The sequence below is a fragment of the Tinamus guttatus genome, unplaced genomic scaffold, assembly GCF_059628265.1.
Source record: "Tinamus guttatus ecotype Peru unplaced genomic scaffold, ASM5962826v1 Tinamus_guttatus_pri_ptg000240l, whole genome shotgun sequence".
NCBI lineage: Eukaryota > Metazoa > Chordata > Aves > Tinamiformes > Tinamidae > Tinamus > Tinamus guttatus.
The window spans coordinates 4,972,082-4,998,148 of NW_028288774.1; the positions used below are offsets into that span (position 1 = coordinate 4,972,082).

A 26,067-nucleotide genomic window follows, 5' to 3' on the forward strand; every position below is an offset into this window, starting at 1 on the left:
CTGGAAAGAAAGGACTTCTTTTACAAGATCTGGAACTGCTCCCCTCCCCAATAGGCACATGAATATATTCCAGTACCAGGCAAGGTTATTCAGCTGTTTATGAAGACTACAGAGGTGGCTCTACTTAGCACCAAGAGAAGAAAGCGTCTTGTTCTGGATACAAGTGAAATGCTGAGCTCTGAGCCCTGAGGAGGCTCTGTTCCCATTTTGAGGCTGCCCTGAGTCCTGCAGCACGGCTTGGCTACCCAGCTGTGGACTCACAGCAGTTCCTTGGAGAAGCCACATAGCTGTGTCCTGCCACCACTCACTTCCTCATCAGGCAACCGAGCCTGATGATGTGGAAAGCATGCGCCTGAAACCTTCAAAATAAATCCTATTCGTCTCAACACAAGGGACAGCCACGTGAAACAGCTGCTCCAAGATGAGCGGGTACAAAAGACCTGTCGGCCCTATTTTAGAAATGAGTGAACTAGGCAGCCCCAGGATAAGCGGTGAAGCAGAGACAAAAACACGAGCCTGGTATCATCCTTGGTCCGAAGCTTCCAGGATAAGTGGGGCTATTTGGCTGCCTGCTCATTCATCACTTCTGTTTGTTACTGATGCAAAAATGTTTCTTTATACAATTAGAAAGTTTGAATAGTTATTCCATGACAACTTTATTGCCATCAAACAGTGAGGAAAACGGCTACTAACAGAAGCTATAAAGAACTTTTTTCCTTAACATTTTTTACAGCTAGTGTGGACAAAAGAACTAGTAGTCAGCTGCTTTGATGTAGTTGCCAAAATGAGCCAGTGCACGTGCTCGCACACACGCTCATGCACACGCACAGTCTCTCACACACACTTGTCATTTTTCAGTGGCCACAGAAACAGCTGAACCTGCTAGATTTTTCTGGTTGCTTAAATAAGAGTAACTAACTGCTGCATAATTTTGCCTGACTCCACATGACCTTTGGAACTTGGCCATTAAAATCTGATTTGGTGGAAAGCTTTAATATACCACTATGCAACTCCTGCCTTTAAGGGTTCCCTCCTTGTACACAAGGCAATTTCCAGGCAGTGGAAGATGCATTGCCTCTATTCTGTCAGCAGCTTCCAGACACAGGGACAAATGTGGCAAGGAAAGCTATTTTAATCAATTCAGATTTGTTAGCTGGACGACATCCAAGACACTGCTCTGGACACTTGGCGTTACACAGTGGAGATCGATTTTTTTTTGCTCTTTTCACCCTTACACAAACAAGCATATTCATTTCTTTTCTGCCAACTAACTTCATAGCATGGTCTGTAAATCACACTAAAAGTAACCTGCTCAACATGACACGAATCTGAGGAAGTTTCTTGAGCTTTAGTAAAATTAAGAAGTAGCATGTCTTTAGCCTACCATTGCTGTTTAGAACTATATAAGCCTGCAGTAATATGTGCAAGTTATTACAGACTGAATCTCAAAGCTCCATACCCCAGTATAAGTTATGAAGTCTACAACAAGGTAAATACGACCTGCGTAAAAAAAATATTTCTTGAACTTTGTATCACAAGGGACTGTTAGAAACTGGAATATGCTGAGATTACGACTACTGTCAACTCTCCAGGATCAGGAAAGACTGAAGCTGACACACCACAGATTACATGCAACATAAATTTTACTGGTATATATAGTCATACTTATTTTATACACCTTATTATTTAAGCTAAAATCCTTCTTCAGAGCAGCTTTTGCACTTCAGATCTTAATTATTTCCCCTGCCTTGGTTAAATGTCAAAAATCATTTAGGCTGATTTCTATATTGAAAATCCAGCCCAGATTAACCAATTGGAAACGGCTCATTGCACATAAATCCCTAGCAAAATATTTCACAACTTCAAGGCTTTATACAAAATAAATTGAATGCAGGAACATTCTTCACCATCCCATTACGCCTGCCATCTGCACAGACCAAAAATAAAGCAGCAGCTTGAGGAAGGGTTTGATCAAATGCATCCGAGAAATGCACTGGCAAAGCTCTGCCAGGTCTTTAAAGCACTGCTGCCGACCACACTTTGCATGAGCCTCTTGATACAGACAGTGTGTATAGGGTCGGCTGTTGTGCAGGGTAATTTCATACTGAACAAGGTACCCTGGCTAGAGACTTTGTGTTAGGTAGGAGCTCTCTCCCTTTCCCCGTCATAGTGAAGTTGCTGCCAAACTGGCATGAAAAGGAAATCTAATTCAGACAATTTATTCCGTAAGTAGAAAGGAGGCACTTAGCCCCCTACAATTAACATGAGAAGATCCTCAGGCACCAAGTGGGACTGAGGAGGCACAGAGCGGGAGTCACAGAGAGGGCGATCATCATGTTGTAGGCCAGGCAACTTCTCTTCACAAGCGGCCGGCAGCTGGCACTTCCAAACAGCCAGGCTGGGGAAGGATATGCACAATGTGGGGATGGTGATCCCAGTTTCGGCTGGATCACCGTACCAATGCTGGGAAATAAAGGATAACTCATGTCTGTGAGACTATTCCTCTGCCTCCCACATTGCTGCTTTTCAAACTGTTATTCAGAACTTTTCAAACTCATCATTATCATTAGCAATGTTACAGCAATGTGCAAAAATATGTATCACTATGGAGGGGTTCTTGCTATGTGCTTAATTATGATCAGCTGAGAAGCTGGTCGGATGCTTAAGCAGTGCCTCAGTTGCTCATATACTGATTAAACGCAGGGCCTCCGCTATCAACAAGCACTGTCACCGCTATTGAAGAGCATGACCACCACCGTGGTGCCTTCCCCGAGCTGCCCCGAGTGCACCAGTGAGCGACATGAGCGCCGCGTTCGGCAGGAGCGGGTGAATTCAAGGTGCCAGGAAAGTAAATGTCTCACCCAAAATTAGATCACAGCTCAGTAAGACAACCAGTAACAGAAATTAATGATTTTTGCTTTCTCTGCTCATTAGCGACCCTCAAGGCGGCCTGAGCCAGCCAAGCTGGTGATAAATTCTGCTACTTTGGGTTTCTTTTTGCTAGGAGCATGGGTTTCTGGTAATTTTAGCAATTACTGCTGATGAATAAGAGTCATCTTAAAACTCCAAGGCATGCATACACCTAGTCTCACAGTAGCAATAGTACAGTCATAACACTGTTGCCAAAGTATGCTTGACAAAAATACCAACTCATCAAATGTGGAACATCTTGCCACATAGAAATGCTGAAGATATTAGGAGCTTAAATCAGAGAAGTAACTTTCTCCACTATATGAAGCAATACATGAACAAGCTCCCAACGCTTAATGTACCCATAACAGTGCAGATTGATAGTGCCGCCTGATTCATCCTTTCAGTAATGTGTAGGTCCTCACCATTTTACAGCCCAACACAGAAGTATTGCAGTATTTTTCCCCCACCGTACTGCTTATTGAGCTTACACACAACAGACAAAACTGAGTTCACACAGTGCAATTTCTTCCTTCCCTCTGTGGTTCCCCACCTTTGTGCCAGCCGCTCACGTGCTACCAAGCCACAAAATGGCTGCCAGCACATTGCTCATGGAGAAGCAGTGAAGGTTGGACAAGCTGACTGCAGGCAAACACGGGGTGGAAGAAAAGCCCTGCCTTTGAACCTGAGCCTCCCTGCCAACATTTCCAATACAAAAATGATCCGAAAAGCAGGTGTTAGCCCTGAGTCTCTCCGTGGGAGCTGCTGCACCCCACTCACACAAAATGGCTGACGGGGGGAACCCAGTCAGGAAACCATGGACTGCAAGGTCTGGAGATGGGGCATCATGAGAGACCCGTGAGCTGGCTGCCTCAAGATAAACCTGATTTTTAGCACCAGCCTCGGTCTCTGTACAGTCTGCCACACAATCTAAGACCTCAGCTTGCCGCAATCACCTCCACACGTGTTGGTTCATCCTGGTGGCAGCAGCAGTGCAGCTGCAGGCCATGGTGATTTCTCCTCCAGCACCATAGCAGTCTCAGCAGCAAAACCTGCCACCACGTGCCATGCACCCACCCCTCTTCCCTCCCAAAAATGACATTGGAAACACCCCAAGCAATGGCCATGGACACCCTGCCCGGTCCACCTGGCGCCATCCTACCTGCTGGTGTTCCCTGTTCAGCCACACGTGCCCAGAGTCCAGATGCTGTCCCAAGGCCTGTGCCCACTGGCGGCTCCCTAAGTATTTAGGAACAATTAAGAAGCTTTTCCTTTCATTCACGTTTCCAGCAGCAGCCTGGGTCATGGGTGCTCCAGTCCCAGACAGGCAGCAGCACCTTGAGGCTCATCAGCAGCCACAAGCAGCACCTGGGGCCAGGGCCGCTGTCCCCAGCAGAACCGTTTGGGCAGGCACCTGCATTTACTCAGCTGAACTATTTCAGACGATATGGGGCCCAACAGGAACATGTGAGAAAGGGAAAGAGGTGGTTTCTTACTGTGCCATAGTGATAGTTTTAGAAATAGATCAAATGTCTTGGAAAAAATGCAGGAATGTTTCTTTGGATCTGACCTCAGAGGGCACACGTTCAAGGACAGGTCTTTTCTTCCGTGGTTCAGAAGTTTGGGGATTTTCCACCCCCTTCCAGAAACAAAGGCAACTGAGTGGCACTTTGCAAGGTCTAATAACCTTGTTTGACTTCCACCCAGGCACCATTCAGCAAAGCTATACCTAGTGATGGAAATAGTGGAGAACAGCAGTGTTTTAGTGTTTTTTTTAATCCCAGAAATCAAGATTGTGGAAGTCAAGTCTGACACTTACATCCTTGCTAGGGACCAGGTTACACACAGCAAGGGCAGGAGAGCTTCAAAGCACCGTGTCATCTTATTTGACTGTAGTGGATGGCTGTGTCTAATTTTGACTTAGATATTTCCACACAGAGGCAGGAATAAGAGGAAAGTATTTGGAAGGCAATGGCAACCTAGAAGAACACGCTGTTCTTCAGGTGCCCTTCGTGATGGCAACAAGCGTCATGTGGCAGTCCTCTACAAGAAGCTTTATTTGTGGTATATAAGTCAAAGAATGCTTAAGGTTGGGAGGGACCTCTAGAGATCATCTAGTCCAACCCCCCAGCTCCAGCAGGGACACCTAGAGTCCGTGGCACAGGGTGGCATCCAGGCAGGTTTTGAAGCTCTCCAGAGAAGGAGACTCCACAACCTCTCTGGGGAGCCTGTTCCAGGGCTCAATCCCATATGCAGCTTTAGGTTGAAGCGATTAGATGAACCATCTGTGGGAGTCTGACCATGTAATTTAAAAATGTAAAAATATTCCATGCAAATGGTTCAAAAAGTTTATTGAATATTTAATTTACAAAAATCATATCCCCTATGAGGTGTCTACGCAAAATTGGATAAAATAAACTGCATATAAAACCCAACCCTAGTACTGCAAATATAACACAGAAATGAGACCATGGGAAAGAAAAAAATAATTATATAATTAAGACATACATTTGACATTCAATAAGGATTGTCCCAACCACCCAAGAATTGATTTCAACATGATGCCTTCTTCCTAGACACATTATACATTTCACCATTTTATACAAGTTCTTCTATATTCCACTGCTCCAAATTGACAGCTGATAAAAGCTTTTGCATTCTTTCTTAGCTACTATGCCAATTCTGTCATTCCTGTTTTGATCAGAAGGTGGAAACAGACAGTACATACATTTAACGCGCACTGTTAGATGCAACTTACTATCTTTGGTAGGGACCCCAAATCTGCAGTGAAGTCAGCTTTTTAGAATTGCAAGAATTTCAGTTTTAATTTTGGCAAAGAACAGAACTAATTCAATTGTTTAGCAGAATGTTACTGACAGTTTCTGCTGAACGTACAAAAAAAAAAAAAAAAGTACAGTGTCTCTGTGTAGCTTAGAAACAGGAGGTTATCTATAATGGTTTCAAATTATTTCCATAATGTTCCTTGACTTAAATATGGTTATATAAAATGTTATTACTGCACAGCAGGCCTGCCTGTTTCATTGTATGAATAAAGGATGTATGGTACAGAGAATGCAACTGAAATTCCATGCTGCCTTTTTTTCCCTCGTTTTAAAGCACTGACACTATTCCTGGAGGTAACTGCACAGATTGGGTGTCAGTTTCCTTTTGAACAAGCAGAAACCTCTCTGGGTGACTCAACACTTGCATACAACACTTGTCAACTTTTTAAGGTTTCCCTGGGATAGAGGAGAGTAAAACAAACAAACAAACAGTGAGGAGATTAGATTAGATTAAAGACAATCAGCGCTACAGTGTTTGCAGCCCTCCCTGGGATAACATGAAGAGGAGGATGAAAACCAGGAAAATCCATGCAAAAGACAAGAAATCTCACTTTGAAAGAGAAGGAAAAAGTAACCAGACTGTTTCCTTCATAACATTATTATACTAAATATTGGCCAGTATTTGATTAATTGCCATTAGCTGCAACTTCCAAGCATTCTCTTCACCTTTTCACACACTATCTGGAAAAGCAAAATTATGCCCCTCTCCAGTCCTCCCCACTCCCTCTTGGTGAAAATGCAATTTACTTGCATAGCCATGATTTTCTTAGCTGATAACATTTAGTGGAAGACTAACTAGACTTAAACACTAGGTAAATCTGCTCACCTATGAGTAAAACATGCAATATTTAGACAGACAGCTAACTGCCCTTGAAAAGGGTTTTTACGACAATTACTAATTTGGCAGAGAAGAAATGTTTTCAAAATGCTTGAAAATCATTAAGAGCCTCAGTGAATAACATAATCGTTACAATATATTAGCAACTTCTGTGGCATAAACATTTTAAAAAGCATCAGCAAGGTATTAAATATAAAAGCAATATGTATATACCCCTCCATCCTCAGAAAAGCATCATGATTTGTAGTGTACTAGGTCAGATTTATTGACTGGGGAATTAAGGCATATCCAGTAGACAATCATCTCTATTGCCTCAGCTCCACGTAATTGGCTGGGAACAACCCGTACCGGCCTTTGCAGACCCCCCTCCACCAGCCGTCATCGATCATCTCTATGTTTGTGATGATGTCATCTGGATCAAAGGAAATCTCGTCATCGCCGGCTGCAGAAAGAGCGGAAGAGGCGTCAGCTCCGAATTCGCACAGCACCAAGCTCACCTGTCAGGTGACCCCTGCTAAAAATTACCCATCCTCAGGGTGACGAGGTGGTCGGTTTTTATCCCCTGTCTGTCGGCTGCATCTCTAACCTGCAACAGCAGTTGCTGTCTAACATGCAGAGATGTTAGACAGACTTTCTGTGATTCTCCTCCGATTTACCTCCCTTTGATTCTTCTCAGAATTAACCAGTCAAAATATTGACCGACTGTGTATGCTAAGGGTTTACAACAGGGTTAACACTTGGCTAGCAGAGGTTTTTGAAACCTCCACCATCTCTAGAAACAGTGGATAGTGGTTTTCAAAAGTGCTTCAATGGTATTGATTGCTAATGACTAACCAAGCACTTGCTAAGCACCACTAATTCTTTCTATCTTCATTTGATGTATACTACAAGAAGCTACAAGATGAAAGGAAACAGAAAACCCAGACTATTACCTTTACAGAAAAAAATAAGCTTTCAAAATACAAGTTTAAGAACAAGAGCTTTGCTTACCAGCTTGATAATCATAAAGGGCTATGGCTGTAATTCCAAGTTCATTTTCATATTCATCATAAGCATTTTCTTCTAAAGAGAGTTGAACAAGAAACGAATTAAAAAGGTAATGCATGCTACCTATGCAGCCAGAGTTTCTATACTGTAGTACTCCTGCTTTAATTCTATAGCTAACCCACAAATGAAGCAGGGAATCACTATGCAAATTTTTAGCAGTGCTGACTTACCTTCTGTTAGAGATTTTTTTTTAATCACACATGTAAAATATCCTGAAAAGAAAGCTTCATAAGTAGGTATTAATATAGCAGAAAACAATTAGTCTTATTCCAGGAAAGTTTTTGTAAAATGTGATAGAACAGTAACTGACCCCAAGGTCAGGGTGTAGAAGACTAATACAATTTGTTAAGTGCGCATGTGTGTGTAAGGAAAAAATGGTGGGTTTAGAATTTCCAGGTTTTTGTACCAGAACAGATTCACTCTTCACACCTCACTTAGTAACCAGAAGAGGTGAGAAAAAGAAATTTAGGAGAACTGTATTCTTCCAATGACATTATTAGTTTCAGAGCTTCTTACTGCAGTCACTCATGAAGAAGCACTAAACATGTCAAATTAACTTCAAAACCAAAGAACTGTTGTTACAACTTTTTAGCTGGTAGGTTAGCATTGGCTTGACACTCATTTAAAGTCTATCCCTTTGTGTTTTTAGCTGTATTGCACAGGGTAGGAATGCTTGTTCCTGTATTTCTGTATGAATTAACACACTAAAGACCACCATAATTATTCCAGCATCGTCCCACAGAAGTTAAATAATTTCAACCTTCCTCTAGCAATGTCTTTGCTTCCCAGTTAACATTTGCTGGCATGGAATCTAAAAATTCTAATCAGACCAAGACCTTAGAAAGCCAGGTCAGAGAGATACCAGCACAAGTATGCTTTAAGTCACTGCCCAAGGAAGCAAAGCTTTATTATACTGAAGGGTTTCGCAAGGAAAAAGAAACCCCCTACCTGGCTGATACTGGTCTCCTGCCCCTGCCACTTCATAGACGGTCTCGGGCTCGTACTCCGGCTCTCGCTGGCTCACTGCTTCTTGGTAGTCCGACTCTGCAGCTTTGCAGCCAGGTTCTGGCTCGCGCGCAGCGGAATGCACCACGCTAGAATTCTTGTGGGCAGACTCTGCTTCATAGGAAGCTGTGTCCTGCAAAGATACAGATGAAGTCTGTCAGGATTTTATTAAGAAGTTCCTATACTTAGGATCAAAAATTAGTTGCTCTAAATGTTTCTAACAAACCTCATAGACCGGGCTTGAGGGTGCCTTCTGTTCAGCTGGCAGTGTGGTCGGAGATGGTGGTGGAGTTTGTTTTTTGGCTTTGGCTTGTTCCTTAGTGAAAGACAGAGAAAAGCCTCATTTAGCCTAACCCTGACACAAAGGAAAACAGGACTGGACTCACTGAGTCGTTATGCCTGCCTGAAGGTTCAGACTGGCTGTAACAGTCCGAACAGTGATACAGCAAAGCAGAGGAAAACGAAGAAACACAAACCACACAGTACATATGGATACATCTGTTTTAAAACAGAGTACCCAGTGTTCTTTGGCACATTCCCACAGGAGCTGCAGCGTTTCTGTATTGAATATATTCTGTTCGTTAGCTGATTTGGCCTCATGCACGCATTTAGTGCAAGTTTAGAGAACCTAATGCTTCCATGATCCAGTTACAGCACTGATGCATCACCTTGGATGAGAAACAATCCTGTAAGCTTTTGTAGGCCTGCAGAGCACCTGACAAGGTAGAAACTAGGAGAAAATTAAATCTTCTATATACTGACAGTGAGGGCTTCAAGAGTCTAAAAGAACTGCAAATGGTAGAAATAAGAGCAGCGGTATTCTGATACAAAGAGCATGAATCTGTTTAGCCTTCTGGCATTCAAGAATTTCACACTGTGCCATTCCATCCCTGAATCAGAGGGCAAACTCACTACCTACCATGGCATAACTTCATTAGGAGGTTGGAGACTGTAGTCCAAGAAACTTGACATTCCTTGCATGACTGCAAATTGCAATAGTTTGCAATTTGGTACTGTCAGCCAGTTATTTCATTTTGCCTTTCTCACAGAAGGAAAAAAATCTGTGGATCCATAGCCAAACCTTCTTGCTTATTATTAAAAAAAAAAAAGGGGGGGGGAATGGTGAGGAGTGGCAGACTGTGCACCGCAGTTGTTCAAGTGCATCAAGCCTCAGCTCCTCCAAGGATCCTCAGGATAAATTACAGTCCAGAGATGAAGCAATAGGAATCTATCACAAAGAATTCTTCCTTTCCATTATTTGCCACAGCTCAGAATCAAATACGTCAAGCAATGAAAGGAAAGGGTGTCTTGAGAACGCACCCGTCTTTGAAGACCAATTCAAAGCTTGATATTGAGCTTTCTGGAAAAATCCGTCCTTGTGAGACCAGCCCTTTCCCACTTTTAGCTGTAATGCTACGTACGGAAAAGCGCTGGCAAAGCGTTTATTAGAACTTAAATTTAGATCTGGGGACAAATTAATTGGCATCAATCTCTTAGCAGTTTTAAACACTGAAAGAGTTTTAACTTTCTTTGTCCTGTGAAATGGTCTCTGTAATCCACCTTGCATTTAAAACCGCCACAGTAAGATTGCCATAAAACATTCAAAAGGCATGGTGGTCCTCAGGCAACCTCAGAGCTGGGTTTCCTCCACTTTAAAAGGCTTCATGAGAAACTGCATCTTGAATTGTTCTCTAAGGTAGCCGAGGCCATCTGAAAATCATGAGGCACTGGCTGACCCAAAACAGCAGTTAAAGAGCCGCTCCCTGGGCCCCATTTGACTATGTGACGTATGTGAAAGGCAAAAAAGAAAAAGGATTACCAGTAAACCAGTAAAATAAAGGATTCTTGAAGGAATGCAGTCCATATGTACATTTCCCACTGTGGGAGTACATATGCCCACGTACTTTCTTAAAGTGAGAGAACTTTCTGTCCGTGCAAAGAAGTTCTCTTAAAGAAATAAAGTCCTCTTAAGACCAAAGTTCCCCCACCTCAGTGGATTGTGCAGTTGCATCCCTTGTCCTTTCATGACCAATTTGTGAGCAACTGGCACATCCAGAACCACTTAGTTTCCCCTTAACCTTGTCCTCCCTCTCTCAGTGTCTGCAGAATCATACAATTAACCTTGGAGATGTTCAGTCTGGAAAAAACATTAATCATCTGGTTATGGTTAAATTTAAATAAATACCAGCTTTGGGGAAGAAAAAAAAAAAAAACACCAATCAACAAAACACCATAAACCTTCAAACGTGTCCAGGCAACAGAATTTTGATGGAAGCAAAAGAAGAATCAAGCAGAAGGGCTTGAATTTATCCCACACTTACAGCAAAAATAACAGTAAAGGAAGTAGAGAGAGGAACGAAAAAAATACAACAGTTCAATGACTCACAAAAGTCTGTGTTACTACATTTCCAATCCTTTTGGAGAACTGTTTCCTCAGCAGAAGGAAACCTCAATGGAAAAGCTGAAAGGACTAACAAATCCAAACTCACCACCCTGTACAGATCTTATTTATGAGCATAGGACCATCCCAAATGAATGGCAAGGGATTTAAGGGAGAAGCTGAATTCTTCCCTCACTCAGCTGAGATGATGAAATGATCAATGGAAGAAGGACCAATGGGAATCCAAGCAGAAACCTATACTAATTTGTCAACATCTTCCTTACTGATTATAAAAATGACTCCAGCTGGAGAAGAGTGAGTATTCTAATGCAGAGCCATTCAGCATCATAGCAAAACCTATACTATTTCAAGACTGGGATGAGTTAGGCAGACAGAGCTCAGACAGAGAGAACTGAAGAAGTCACTGAGAGACAAAGGCAGCCTGATATGAAAGAGCTTAGGCTCCATAGGGATGTTGAGAGCCAGCAGCATGTTGTCCTGCCTTACCCTAACCAAAACTCGGCAGCAAATGCACACACCTGTCCCTTTGACCAACAACAGGACTGCATCCAAGACCAAGCCTGGACAGAAACCTACTCCCAAGAAAAAATATGCTCCCACCAATACTCCTGTCAGTTGTGCAACAAGAGAAAAACCCATGCATGAGCACTAGGGTAGATTTCTCACTTCTGACATGCATGAATGCCAGAGAGTCCTGTTCTTTCCATACCTACCACTTATGGCAAGTGTTGTCTGAAGGGAACAAGGAATCTCTCCTAACCATATTATTCTTTCAACACCACATAACCAAAGCAGGAAAGCTGAGTCCTCCAAACAGCCTCAGTCTCCACAGCGCTGGAACAAAGCTGCTGAGCCTCATGAAACCAAAGGGTGGCGCAATGAAACTGTGTAGTATCTTCCAAACCTTAAAGGAAAACACCAATATCACTACTTGTAAGGTCTGAGGGAACACAGAAGGCATCCCCCTGCAGACATGGCTGCCACCACATGATGGAGTCTGAGAATCATAGAATGCTTAAGGTTGGAAGGGACCTCTAGAGATCATCTAGTCCAACCCCCCTGCACACGCAGGGTCACCTAGAGCACGTGGCACAGGACTGCATCCAAGCGGGTTTTGAAGATCTCCAGAGAAGGAGACTCCACAACCTCTCTGGGCAGCCTGTTCCAGTGCTCTGTCACCCTCACTGTTAAGAAGCTTTTCCTTTTGGTGTTTCAGTTTGTGGCCATTACCTCTAGTTCTGTCGGTGGCCACCAGTGAAAAGAGGCCAGCACCATCCTCCTCACTGCCTCCCTTGAGGTACTTATAGACACTGATCAGATCCCCTCTCAGCCTTCTCTTCTCCAGGCTGAACAGGCCCAGCTCCCTCAGCCTCTCCTCATAGGGCAGATGTTCCAGGCCCCTGATCATCCTCGTAGCCCTGCACTGGACTCTCTCCAGCAGCTCCACATCCCTCTTGTACTGTGGAGCCCAGAACTGGACACAATACTCAGGGCCTCATTGTACCCTGAGGAATGGCAATCTCACTGCAGGAAGTACCGAGCAAGGAATGTATATAAAGATCAGTAAAGATCATGTAGTAACATGAAGTTGCCATATGCTCTAAGAGACACACATCTTCATGAGGTAGTTGCCAAGAGGTCAAGAACTGAGTTAAGTATAAAATATTTTAAGATCAGCAGTAAGAGATGTCTATCATCTGGGAGTCAAAAACTACTGCATGATAATACGGTAGATTTCTGACCTCAGAACACCTGCTTTAAGGCCCAAGTGTTCAAGAATGAACTGTACTGTTTACAGACACAGCTTTCAGAAATTCTCTCAAACACAAGCAAATCAAAGTAAGGAAACAAGTGTCCTAAATGTGGGTGTTCTTTTGCACCTTGAAGTTAAACTAAAAAGGTTTGGACAAGCTAAGTAGAAAGACCTGGAGCCACCAGCCATCATGTCTTAGAATAAAAGCAGTGATGACGAAATGTAGTTACTGTCATGAGAAAGCATGCACCTGAAAGACAGAGCAGGATCCAGTTCCTCTTAGGGACTCATAATTTCTGTCCAATTCCCTCAACAGGAACAAGAAGCAGGGCTTTCCAAAGTGATCTCATGGCTGCAGAATGGCCTTGTTAACAAAGCAACACTGGTATGTCCATAAAGCTGCATTAAGGTTCTTTGTCATGTGAAGAACTGTGAAAAGTACCCACTGAAATAAATCCTCCTATTATATGGATAATAGTTTACTATGGATAGTAAGTCTTAAGTCAGAATGCTATCCAGACTTAACATTTGGATTCAGGAAGAGAAATGCCAGGAAAAGAGAGATCTCCCCTTGCAACAGTGGAGCTGCTCTTTCAAAAGCACAACTGCCCCCAAAGCTGAGGGACTATATCACTCCCAAAGTTGCAGTGCTGGTGGCAAGGACAAGGGCTGGGAAGGGTGAGCAGTGAAGAATCACACTGTCAGGGACACAGCCTGGTGCTAGACCTAGATACTGGTGATGCATAAGCTTAAAGACACTGAAACATGCTGGAAAAGATGGACAATAGTGCAAGAGTGAAGAGAGCTGCTGTTGGCTAGAGGAGCTGGGGGCTTCCAGCTGAGTGGCTGCTCCAGAAGGTGGTGGTGGATGATACATGGGGCCTTTGGTGGACCATGGGCCTCTCCCCTTATGAACTCCTCCATGCCTCAGAGAATTTCGTATTACCAAAAGAAGGAAGTACAACAAGGCTAAAGTAGGACAAGGTCAGACAGCCTAGATTAGTGTTCAGGACTAGCATACTTATTTTAGAACAGGATAAATACAAATATCATATACTATTAGGTGTTACGTCCATCACCACAATCTGCTGTCCAATATACATATGCTGCGTGTGGTGACTTTGCAAGCAGATAAAGCACAGGTACCAACACACACACACACACACACACACACACACACACCCCTTTAGGCCCAGCTGGAAATAAGGAAAGTATCCCTTAAGAAGATACTCTCTTCTCCCAACATTACACTGAAACACACCAGACAGACTGCACAAGTGGGATTTTAATTTTACTGACCTCTAGTTTCCTTCGAGCCTCCTCCTGCTCTTGTTTCTCCCTAGCCATTCTCTGTGCTCTTTCAGCTTCTGCCTTCCTTCGGTCTTCCTGCTCTTTTTCCTTGGCTAGGTTTTCAAAGTTAGCTCGGATGCTGCTTGTTTTATTAGCAACTGCAACATTAAAAAAGTCAGGTGATTTTTGTTTAAGGTTGCGCATAATGATAGCCTGGAATTAGTTTATGGTATAAATTCCCATTAGGACGGAACACATTTCTGTAATTTCTGCTGTCTGAGCTAACAGCATATTCAGGAAATTCTTCTATCCCTCTTTCTGGGTCACCCCTACTGTTCTGACCCCAAACTTCTTGCAAGCCACATTCCTCTCTGACTTAAAATCTGCTGTAGCATTCCTCACTCCTCCTTTCTTTTTGTCATGGTTTAGGTTCTACCATTTCATTCCTTCACTCAATCTATTCCTCACTCTCTCTTGCTTTTTTCTCCTTGATTCATGCTCCTCATGGTACGGGAACAAAACCAAACAAGCAAAAAACCTCTAAGGGTAGCAGAGAAAGAAGAGCAGAGGTTGCTATAGAGATCTGCAAATACAGAGGTTCCCTTTAGATGATCCTTAGTACTCACTGCTACATCAGCAGTTGGACCCTGGACTTCTCTGGGACTCCAGAGAAATGATTTTGGGAAATGGCTTACCAGCTTCTATTGGCTTGGTCTTCTGGTAAGTTGATGTTGGTTTCTCAATATCCTCAAAAGTTGCTGCATTCTATCAGAGAAAAAAAAAGAAAAAAGAAAACAAAAGTAAAAAACAATCTCTTTCACCACAAAAATCACAAAAAAAAAAATCCAGACAGGATGAATCTGTGACTTATTGTGATACTACCCCATTATTTTTTTTTCCACAACACCAGAAGTAAAAAAAAAAAAAAACAGGAAGAATCAAAACTTAAGAAGTAATTAGTTTGACAAGTCAAACTCTTTAACCTTCACGCACACATTAAACTCCTATTACTTAAAAAAGTGAAGTTTACGAACAGATGATTGATAAGAACTACAGTGAGGCAACTCCTAAACATTTGCTGTGTAGCTGCTTATTTCGAGTCCACGTGGTGCAGGTTTTTACCAAGGTGAGAACATCCAATCCAGCTCTCTTAAACAAACAGATTGTCTGAGCAGAGGAAGTATTTTGAGGGCAGTATTCAGTTAGGAGCTTCAGGGTCTCTGAATCCTGAAGCCATCATAAAAAGGACTGCTACAACCTCTTTCCATTTCTCACTTTTAAATGACTTACATAGAGCTGAGAGGGATAATTCAGTAACCAGCTTCCATGTGGACCTTCTCATCTTTCAGTTTTTTTTTAAATTAAAGAACAAAGAAATAGAAAGAAAGCATCCTGTCTTTTACTGTTGTAAATTTGTTTTACTACAAAAATTCTCATAAGGGGAAGGTTACTTCTAATTGAAGTGGGCAAAGCTGAAAGATAATGGGCACCTATTTTAAGCAGCCCACTCGGACCATATCCTCAATGTACACGATAAGGCACTAGCTGGTTGTTAGAATACATGACTGCCAACATGGAAGTTTCTTATTCTTTTGTGTAATTTTTGCTGTCCTTTCAGTCCGATGCTTCAGCTTGCCATACCATGCATACAAGTGTGTATAAATTGGTATCATGCAGCCTTGCTTTTGTAAAAAGATTTAGAGAAACATAGAAAAACTTCACTGTTAGACTGGAGAAATATCCAGTAATAGAGATATAAACACTATAAATGTAGCCACAGTATTTTGTATCCCTAGTGACTATTGAAGTCATGGCTCTTCTAAGCTGCTTACCTTATCCATCCGATCTTTCTGCACACCATACTTCCCACCAAATCCTTTGGAGTAATCTAAAAGCAGGACAAATTGTCAGAATAGGGAATTTGTTGTCCATCTTTCTGCCAAATGCAAATAGCCATTTCAAATGCAAATAGCCATTTCAGTTGCATGCAAAGACACAGCGACAGCCGCCAAAGAAAATGCAACTTGGTTTTGGATGCAGAAAGGATACATAACTGCAAGAGCCTTCAGGGACACCAGCAGACGACAGGGATCGTAGGCCACATGCATTCTTTGAGTAAACATTAAGCTGAGGACTGACGAGGTTTCAAGCAAAGAGTAAGGGATGAGCCCTTCTAATGCATCACTTCTGTAACACAGCCTTTCACGACACCAAATCTTAGCTTTCTGTAACAGTTATGTAACCTAAGCCACTTTGCTTTGCTCCAAGCAGTGATATCCATTCTTCGGTGACCACAGAGGTGTTTTTTTCTCAACTTCTACAAATGGCAGGAAATGTAACAGATTTCCTGTTCCAGGGGTTCTAAGCATGCTACTCAACTGATGAACATTTGAGTTATTAGCAACTCCTGCTTGGAAAAAATGAAAGGGCCAATTCCCCAAGACAGCACGATCTTGCAACAACTCACCACCACAGAAATGGATGGCCCTGCTGTTCGATACCATCTCTGCTGCACACTCTCACTCTCACCTAATACTGGCTCTAGCACTTGTTATGCTCCAGGACCAGTTTAATTAACTAGTGACAAAAAGTTAATATAATAATATCAGCTTTCTGCTGTTTCTAGTGAGCTGGAAATCTCAAGAGAAATGTCTGGCAAGCACCAGAGCCAGGGCAATGGAGAAAGCAGGAGCGTGTGGCTGGACAAACACCTCTTTCTGGTGGCAGTAAGCTGTTGAGCTGTCTGTAGAAACACAAGCTTAGACTTTGCAAATGGAAAGACTTTCATATATATCCCTGGAAAACAGTTTCAATTACTCCTTTTTCTCTCAGTCCCCAAATCACTTGGGTCAACTACACAGCTATCCTGGTATTTGCACTTGGGTTTTGTTAAGGCACATCTGACACTCTGGAAGGTTGAATTTGTTTCACTATTGCACAAAAAAATATTGATTGTAAGACTGAACAACCTCATTTTCTTCAGCTTTGTATGTATTTTCAGCCAGAATAAATATATACTACACTTACATTTTCCTGATCCAGACTTCTCACTTTAAGATAACGGAAAACCAGGAATTCATGGTTTGTACCCCAACTATTTCACAATGAATAAAGAGAGCATTATAACAGTATTTGCTCACCCAAGAACCACAAACATTCCCTATTTCTTGTTTTAAAGACTACAATTACTTTAAAATGATCCTGCCATAATCCACTGCTTGGTAGTGGTTACACATATGGTCCTTATCGGAATATTTTTTCCACCAGTTTATCCAGGCAAAGTTTCACATTAAGATTTCAAAACTGGCAAACACAACGCCATTAACATGATACTAGAAATTATGTTCTCACGATCACACTGTACGTATAGCTATTAACTACATGCATAATGTTGTAGAGCTGTTAACTAAACATTGGATATCCGTTTCCTGAATACAGGTTTCCTTTATGTAACTCATTTTAAAAGTAAAAGGGAAGAACACTGCTAGATAATACAGGAATGGAAGCGCAAGGAAGTGTCTGCACATTACTAGCATCGATCTACTTATTAGACAACTATTTAAGACTGTGCGAGAAGTGGCTGCACTGATAAGAAAGAAACAAGTGAAAACGGTGCCTTGTTGAGATTCATGCTTGGCTAGTTTCTCCTTGTATTCAAACCCCACAGCAGATGGGTCCTGCCTTTCTCTCTGTACACCAAATTTCCCTCCGAAACCACTCTTATAGTCTGAAAAAGCCACATGTAACAAAATAAAATGAAGGGAGGAAAATAAAGAAGTTTAGTCACAGACACTCAAAGTAATTTTTGCAACATTTCTGAATTACCAATAATTTTGGAGGGTGAAAGAAATTTAAGTACACTTTTGAAAGTTTAAATTCAGAAGAAGTTTCCCATTAGGATTAAGAAGTGGTCAACATGAGACCATCATGAGAACATCAGACACAGGAAAACCATTCTAAAGTCTCAGAAAAACAGTACTTCTCAGCATCTTTCACACATGCAGCATAGTACACTTGTTTTTTATCAACACTATGAACACAAACATATACATAAAATATCTACCAAAACAAAACAAGAAACAAGAGGATTCACACTACAAATGCAATGAGCTTCCTTCATCAACATATTTAACATTGGACATGTACAGTTCAGTCTGAATTCTTAAGAGGAGTTTAGATAAGGTCCATATATAGTACCCTTCAGATATTTCTATACAGCATAGTTTAAAAAAAGGAATATTCCTGCTGCTATTCTGCTGCAGAAAAAAATCTCTTAGCTAAGAGTTATGACCATTCACTACTGCTACTTTAGAACAGCCTTTTTAACCTACAGTATAAAATGAGGGCAGCAGAAAGAGGACTTGAGGCAATCTCTCACCATAAAACCTACTGGAATATCCAACAGAAAAATATTCTGGTAGCCAATTTCAATTGTTTTAGTTTAATTAAAGGAAAATTATTTAATGTAATTCCTTTAAGTTAAAAGTGGGGATAGGTGGGGGCAGGGAAGAAATGGTTGCTTTGGACCTTATTTTCTGCTTGTCACTCTTTCATGGGAATAATCATCATGCAGGTGGTAAGAAAAGACAGAATTAAACATCAAATATTAGATTTCCCCTGCATGGGAGAAACCCTGTAGATTGAAATCAATAGAAGAGGGAAGATTATTTGTTAATATCCCCGTTGAATGTTTTACCAAAATTTTGGCAATTTGTGATTTGTACAGATCATCTGAAAAAGGAAAAAAATAATCCAGGCTATCTGCAGACCCATAAGGTTGCTCTGGTTATCACTAACTCAGAACTTCCAGGGGTTCAATATTAGATTTGTTCCAAGCTGCTTTGAAGACACCAGTACAACCAAACACAGTGACAGTTCAAACAGAGGAAAAGGAAATACGTGTTAGCCACTGTAGGAGTGTAGCCAAAGATACAAGGGGGATGAGGGTTCACACAGGGAAAATGAGTCTAAACAACCAAAGCTAAAAAGAATGGCCAAGAATTGTGAACAAAAGTACCTTTCTGGGATTCGTGGAGCTGCACTTTCTCCTGGTGATCCCAGCCGAGCGCACATTTGTCTTGCCTGTCTGTCTGCACACCAAACTTGCCTCCAAACCCATTCACATAATCTGCGTGCATGAAATTCCAGAAAACATTATGGTTTATGATTGTAAAGAGTATTTAGAAAGAAACAGCAACATGGCAGATTTGTTATTGGATATGCTGTCCTGTCATTAATAATAATATGCTCCAGTGTTTATGCCCCTGCTAAACTACCTCAACAAATGGAAGGATACCCATCCAGTAACTGCAGGATCACAGTGCAGGAAAATGCCTCCCAAATCCAACAAAGGTACAGCACAGAGTCAGTAATACTCAGATAGATGAAGAATCTGATGCATTTTCTATCTAAAGCCAAATCTTACAATATGTGCATATCTACACACGCATACAATGCAGGTATATAAATACTAAAGGTATCAATACTGCCTCTGAAGACTGTAGACCTGTGCAGTTACACATTTATTTCAGTAATACCCATAAGGACCTAGTTCCTTTGGAAATCAAATGGAGAAAGCCAGGGACAGTTTACAATGTCTTGCTTTTCATTTAAGGGAATCAAAAATCTACTTACACAAAGGGCAAACACACATTTAACAAAACAAAGTATGTTTTTCCAGGTCTGAAAGGATGATTGATTTGAATCAGTATTCTTAAAAAAAAAAAAAAAAAAAAAAAAGATAATAAAAACCTTTCTGTGATTCATGTTTTTCCGTTTTGCCTTGATAGTCAAAACCAACAGCACTTTTGTCCACTTTGTCCTTGTCAACACCATATTTCCCACCAAAACCTTTGGAATAATCTAGAGATAAGAGTAAAGATTTTTGCTTATAAATATTCAACAACAAAATATTATCCTGGAAAACCATGTTAACTGTATCCGCTAACATTAAATTACACATTAAAAGAAGCATCATCATCCTTTGTCAATCCTGGTTCCTAACACTGAAGTCATAACTTCTTTAGATTACGTTTTCTTAACATGGAAAGTAAAATGGCATCACACGTAGCTCAACGACTTGGTGGTATCAGCACAGCAATCCTGCAACTTGATTCCTTAATAAAATTCTTCAGACCCTAACAGCAAAGTGCACTTCAAAAACTGAGTCAGCAGCAGCCTGTAAGCTTTTTAAACAAAGAGTCCCCTCATCTCTAACATTTCAAGAGCGCAAATATTTTTGAGAAAAACAGGAAACAGATGGCAAAAAACATTTTCAATAAAGCACTCTTTTTTTTTTTTATCAGATATGCCTAGAAACCTGATTAGCAGCACAGTAATAACTCTAAACACTACTCATTCTGATAAATTCTTTATTCTACTGACAGTTGAATCCTTTAGAAACAGTTCTTTGCTGTGGTCTCACTATTTCAAGCTACAGCTTTCCTCACTGCTCCCCCCAAAAAAAAAATCATGGAAAACTCTGGACAAACCCACATGCCCTGCTCCCAAGGTAACAGCACCTCGATCATTACTTAGAATTGGTTAGAACCTCTATTTTAGGTTTCTTTTTCACAAGTGAAAATTTGCAGTGACCTATATTTTATTTAGTCTTGGTTTTCACCAGTTAGTGCTGGGTGACAGTCCTATATTTCACAGTGCTTCCTCCTAAACGGATAGGCTGCAATGCAGCCAAGAACAATTCCGCATCCCTCTGAACTGCCTTGAACCTCATTTCTACACAAAAGACTCTATCTCAATGACAGGCCATTTCCTTTTATTAAAACCTCATCGACTCATGCAATTGTCTTGAAATTCATTCTTCCATCTTCTTTCCCACCCACACACCTCAGCATTTGATTCACAGACAACGCTGGACTGGGGCCACTGCAAGGGGCTTGTGCTAGCCCTGCTACACAAGCACTGTAAGAACAGAAACCCATTCCGAGGCTCATAAAAACCACGCAGCTACCGATGTGATTACCTCACCTTTCTGAGAGGCATGCTTCTCAGTTTTCCCTTGATACTCAAACCCAACAGCTGACTGGAAGAGAAATAGCCATGTAAATATGACAGAGTTAGACATCAGCAGAAAAAGCTGCTAGCACTTTAGTGAACAAACAGTACGGCTGTCAGAGATCCTTCAGTACTGACCTTCTTGAGCTGGAGCACAAATGCCTGGCTAAGATCTACAGGTTACATTCATTTGCATGATAATCTCAGTTTTTGTCACCTCTTGCCAAAGAAAATTACCCTAGCTACATCCTTGGCAGTCTTGCCAGGTTCAGCAACTGGGTACAACAGAAATTCAGCACTTCCATGCCATAGTTCGTGTTGCAACACAAGGCAAATCATCCCGCAAACCTTCTGCTGGTAGCGTTCATGCTGATTTTAATCTCAGTGAAGAATACTGCCTGGTTAGAGGACATATTTTAACATCTCTTTGGAAATCAGGATGCTTTTCCCTGGTTTTCCATGAGACTTTTTGCTTTAATTTAAAAGGAAATTACACTCCATAACAGTCAATGACAACTTACTGCTACATTTCAAAGATAACACTAAGAAGAGACAGCAATAGCATTTTTAGGTATTGGAAATCTTCAGCTGTATATACAAATTGGAAAACACAACTACTATAGGTAATGGTACAAGAAGAAACTCCTTACCTGGTCAACTCTGTCTGTCTGTACTCCAAACTTGCCTCCAAACCCTTTCACTGAATCCACCTGGGAGCAGTGTTTAGAAAGCTTGGATTGATACTCATGCCCAACAGCTGACTAAAAGAGATCAGATAGAACAAAAACAGGCATCAGTTCTGTAGCTTAGTTCTGTAGCGAAGAGAAAACACAGCACCAGGTAGGTTGCGGAGAAGCATCGTTACAGACATGTATCAATCCCATTCTTTGTGAAGCAAAATATCATGTAAAGTGCTACTCGTTTGAGAAGCCTTTACAAGACTGTCACCATGTTACCAGCACAGCCTGAGCAAGGGGAGTGCCAAGAAAGCCTGACAACAATGATTATGTTTTAGAGGCTCTTTTACACTCTGGATCATACAACACCGATGAAAAGAATAAAGATATAGATGGAATCTTGGTGTCATGCAAACAAAATTTAAAGTAAAGATTAGTTCCAGATAAAATATACACCCTGGTAATTTGGCCCTGGTACTTTGGCATCTAGTTACAGATCTGTTTTAGCTGCTACTAGATAGTGACCGAACAAAACTCCAACTAGATGTTCCCATTGACATTGTTGTTTTAGGGAGACGCCCTGATCCTCTTCGTAGATGGATATTTCATGTCTGCTCTCTGTGCTTTCTCCTTGCTCGCAGGATGGCACCACAAGGTGAAGCAGCCCATCCGTACCAAGAAAGAGCAGCCCCTGCCCTGCAAGCTCCTGCCTGAGCCTCTTGCTGCAACACGAGCCCAGACGCAGCAAGCTGGGGTGTCGTTAGGACACGTGTCATTGACAAGAGGATATGGAATTACACACCTGAAAGTACATCCTGCCGGACTCCCAGATAACATTTTCCAGTAACTTATTAATCTAGGGCTAACATTCCCTCCTAGAGATACTCTGCAGTTCTTAGAACTGGAATCAATGCTCAAGCCTTGAGGGTTGCTACGTAACACAGCAAAAAGAAGAGCCAAAACTGAACACCAGCCAAAGAAACTTGCAATTTTCCACTTTAATCTATGATTTGAGGCTGGCTGTTGCCTAGTGCACAACATTCCCACCAGAGGCGGAAAGAGAAGAATCTACGATCCGCTGTATGTAACCGTGTCCAAGTTGAAAGGCTTATGTGGTTTTATGTGATCCTCCTTTTGTTTTATTGAACTGAGAGAGGTAAGGGTAAGCAAGTGCTTTCTTCGTGTGGTACTTGCTTGCTTTAGAGCAAGCACCAAACCAGGCCCATGCGATGCCATTGCACAAGCCAGAACTTCCCTCATCATTCACAGATTCCTAATTTGCTCTCTGAAATAGTAGTTCCTGACACTTCAAGTGCTTTAGTACAGCTCTTCATATAGGAAAGTCTTGATTTAAATATGGAATATGACCTGAGAATGAGTGCTACATTTTTGTTGTGCTGATGAGTCCTCACTGCTTGAGGAAATCTGGCAACTGGAACATTTTCGCAAGTTCTACCTATACCTACTTGCTGCTTCTCTTTTCTATTTTCAGGTGTTTAAATACCTGTAATAACTTCCCTAGAGAGAGAGTGTAACAATATAGAAAGGCAAACACTAACAACTGTGCCACGTGCTCTAGGTGTCCCTGCTTGAGCAGTGGGGTTGGACTAGATGATCTCCAGAGGGCCCTTCCAATCTCAACCATTCTGTGTGATTCTGATATTCCCACAGACGTGGATGACAGTGGTTACAAGTGGCCTTGCTGTATCACTACTTGGGTGATCATTCTCTGGGATGAGCCGTGGCTGCGTGAAGCTCACGTCCTGGCAAAGCTGGAATGACAACATTCTCCAGCTTCTGCAAGCGGAGACGCACGCGGGCGCTCCCCCTGAGCACAGGCAAGGCAAGGCTTGCACTGCCAGCCCAGGCAAACGGGCACACTCACCTTATCCATGCGATCTTGTTCCACGCCAAACTTCCCTCCATAGCCATGCGAGGCTTTTGGTCCTGTTTCAAGCTCCTTCTCTTTGAGGTTCTGGTGTTCTTGGTAGACGTTCTCCCTCAGCTGATGGATACTTTAAAGACAGGCAATTAAGTTGCTATATAACAAGTTTTACCAAGGAAGCTTCAGAAGATAACTTCAAAGGGATGCAAAATAGAAAGCAAGAAGATACTCTAGTAGTAGGACAAGTTGTGTTTTTCAAGTGCACAGAGCACTTCATCATATTCTGAGAATAGGAACTCATATTATTGTAAAACAATTTCTGAAAAAAAAAAAAAAAATGAAAGGGCTGTTTTTAAGCCTTTACCATAGAAGAATATTTTGCTATTTCAATGACCTTACAATTAACTACTTAAGCCTCAAAATATTCTCATGTCCCATTAGAATTTCAGCTTGTCTCAGTCCTTTCTATTTAGATTGCAACTTTTCAGCAGAGGGATCATCTCCTGTCGTACGGGAACTCTGTTTCTAGCTGCATATTTTGGATATAAACATAACACAAAGCAGGGATGCAGAGAAGACCTTCACTCCTCTCATCAGATGTTCTCTTGCAATATGCAAGAACTGAGCTTATAGTAGCGCAGGCTACGTATGAGAGGACTAACCAAGGCGGTCACCAGAACCTTCAACCCTTCCCAGCTGAGTTTAAAGTCTATCCAGCCAGTAGGTGTCACCACTGCATTCCAAATAAAAGAGTAAAATTGATCCCTGAAGCAAGCCACGCAGTTCAATCTCTCTCCCTTTGCAACACTGATGGTCTTTACTCTTAGCTATAGACCATGCGAGTAGACGCTCCAGAAATACATAACGAAGAACACAGCCACAGTCTTAAAATTATGAAAAGTCTTGGACATTTTGCCTAAGAAGTACAAGATTCAGAAGCTGGATCATTTTTGTCTCACATACCCATTCATAATGCATTCATTTTGCTGCCTGCTCAATTTGTTACCTTGCCAGAATTTTTATGAGCTTGGTAGGCCATTTTCTAAGCAAAGTCTAATAACTAAAAGAGCAAATGTACCCTTAAAATACCAAATGGAGCTGCTCAGATCACTCAAAAGCTTTTCCCCAGGCAGCATTTGCTCTGGTACAGAAACAAAGCAAAGAAATTTTCCAGACACAAAGAGGCAGGAAGAATAATATTTCCTGTTAAAAAGAAAGATGTGAGAGTCCCTACACCCTGAATTTGATCTTCAATTCACATGTGAAGATACTAACATTTACAAAAGACTGGTAATGCTGCAAATAATCTTCTATGAAGTATCTTGTTTTAACCATGAAGATACAAATAACCAAGGTCACGAATGGATTAGAAGTTGCTTGGGATAGTAACTATTAATACATTTAAAAGAGAACTGTTTTACTTGATGTGCTCTTGATGGCCGGATCCATTCACAGTTTTAGCCCCCCAGCGCTGTTCTTTCTCACTCACATCATTCTGTGAAGGCAACACGTAAAAACAGAGTTAAAAGCCCAATAACATTAGTATTTACTTAGACTCTACAGTTTAGAGCAAAAGTCAACTTTTCCAATCTCACTAAGACCCCTGGCTATTATGAATTGCAGTTGTCTGTGAACCCTGTGCACTTTGCATTGCTGGACTGCACGTAACACATTTTGGGTCCCCCAAAGCTGCTGCTCCTTAAATTCCAGGCATGCAATGCAATTTTGGGCACAGACTACCCTGCCATACCCAGGGCAAACAAGACAGGCTTGTTAAGCACGAAACCCCAATCTTCTCTCCTGCCAGGAATGTGCACACATCCGTTCATCTTGCCTAGAGGGAATCCCCGTCCTGAAGCGTCGCTCCTTAACGCGTTATGTAACACAGTTCTGCTGAGCGGATAAAATCTGAAAGCCGTACCACAAAATCGGGGTCTGTCTCCCAGTCATCAGCTCCATCATCCTGACTGACGGAAATGGTGTGACCTGCAGTAGCCTTCCACATCTGGAATTTCATCAGAAGAAGCACTGTCATGCTTAGGTGACAAGTAAATTTTACATTAGGCATTGATGGAGATACACTTCAAAACTCCCAATATGCTGCATTATACAACTGGACAAATACTAACGGTATTTGCTGTGAAAATATATTTGATCATGGCTGTCTTCTCAAAGTGGTTTGAAAACTCTCTGAACTCTCTTTAGTTTTCCTGATGATGCTGCAAAAAGGCTAGAAATAATCACTAATACAATTTCAAAGAGAACAAATCCATATTAATAATACCTGTGCCTTTCCTTCATTCACTAGAAGCCTGCCTTACACCACTGCTTTGAATGAATACTGTCCGGACAGGTCTTACAATCAACCTTCACTTCTGCGAGCACCATAAATTCGAGATCCCAA

General features: G+C 41.7%; 1 protein-coding gene across 3 annotated transcripts; it reads right to left on the reverse strand.

The window, feature by feature from the left end:
* Positions 1-5,244: 5,244 nt before the first annotated feature.
* On the reverse strand, positions 5,245-25,748 carry CTTN (cortactin). 3 transcript variants are annotated; one of them, XM_010214802.2, is made up of 15 exons: positions 25,585-25,748; positions 25,085-25,158; positions 23,664-23,793; positions 21,752-21,862; positions 21,075-21,129; positions 19,839-19,949; positions 19,105-19,215; positions 17,704-17,814; positions 15,920-15,975; positions 14,783-14,852; positions 14,097-14,245; positions 8,870-8,959; positions 8,587-8,776; positions 7,582-7,653; positions 5,245-7,033 (listed from the first exon to the last, which is right to left on the reverse strand). In XM_010214802.2, the coding sequence occupies exons 1-15, from the start codon at positions 25,729-25,731 to the stop codon at positions 6,897-6,899; spliced, it is 1,614 nt and encodes a 537-aa protein (XP_010213104.2). In that variant the 5' UTR covers positions 25,732-25,748; the 3' UTR covers positions 5,245-6,896. The 3 variants fall into 3 exon arrangements, with proteins under 3 accessions (XP_010213104.2, XP_088381852.1, XP_088381853.1); XM_088525726.1 differs by lacking the exon at positions 17,704-17,814 and having other exon boundaries at positions 25,585-25,739; XM_088525727.1 differs by lacking the exons at positions 17,704-17,814; positions 19,839-19,949 and having other exon boundaries at positions 25,585-25,742.
* Positions 25,749-26,067: the final 319 nt, after the last annotated feature.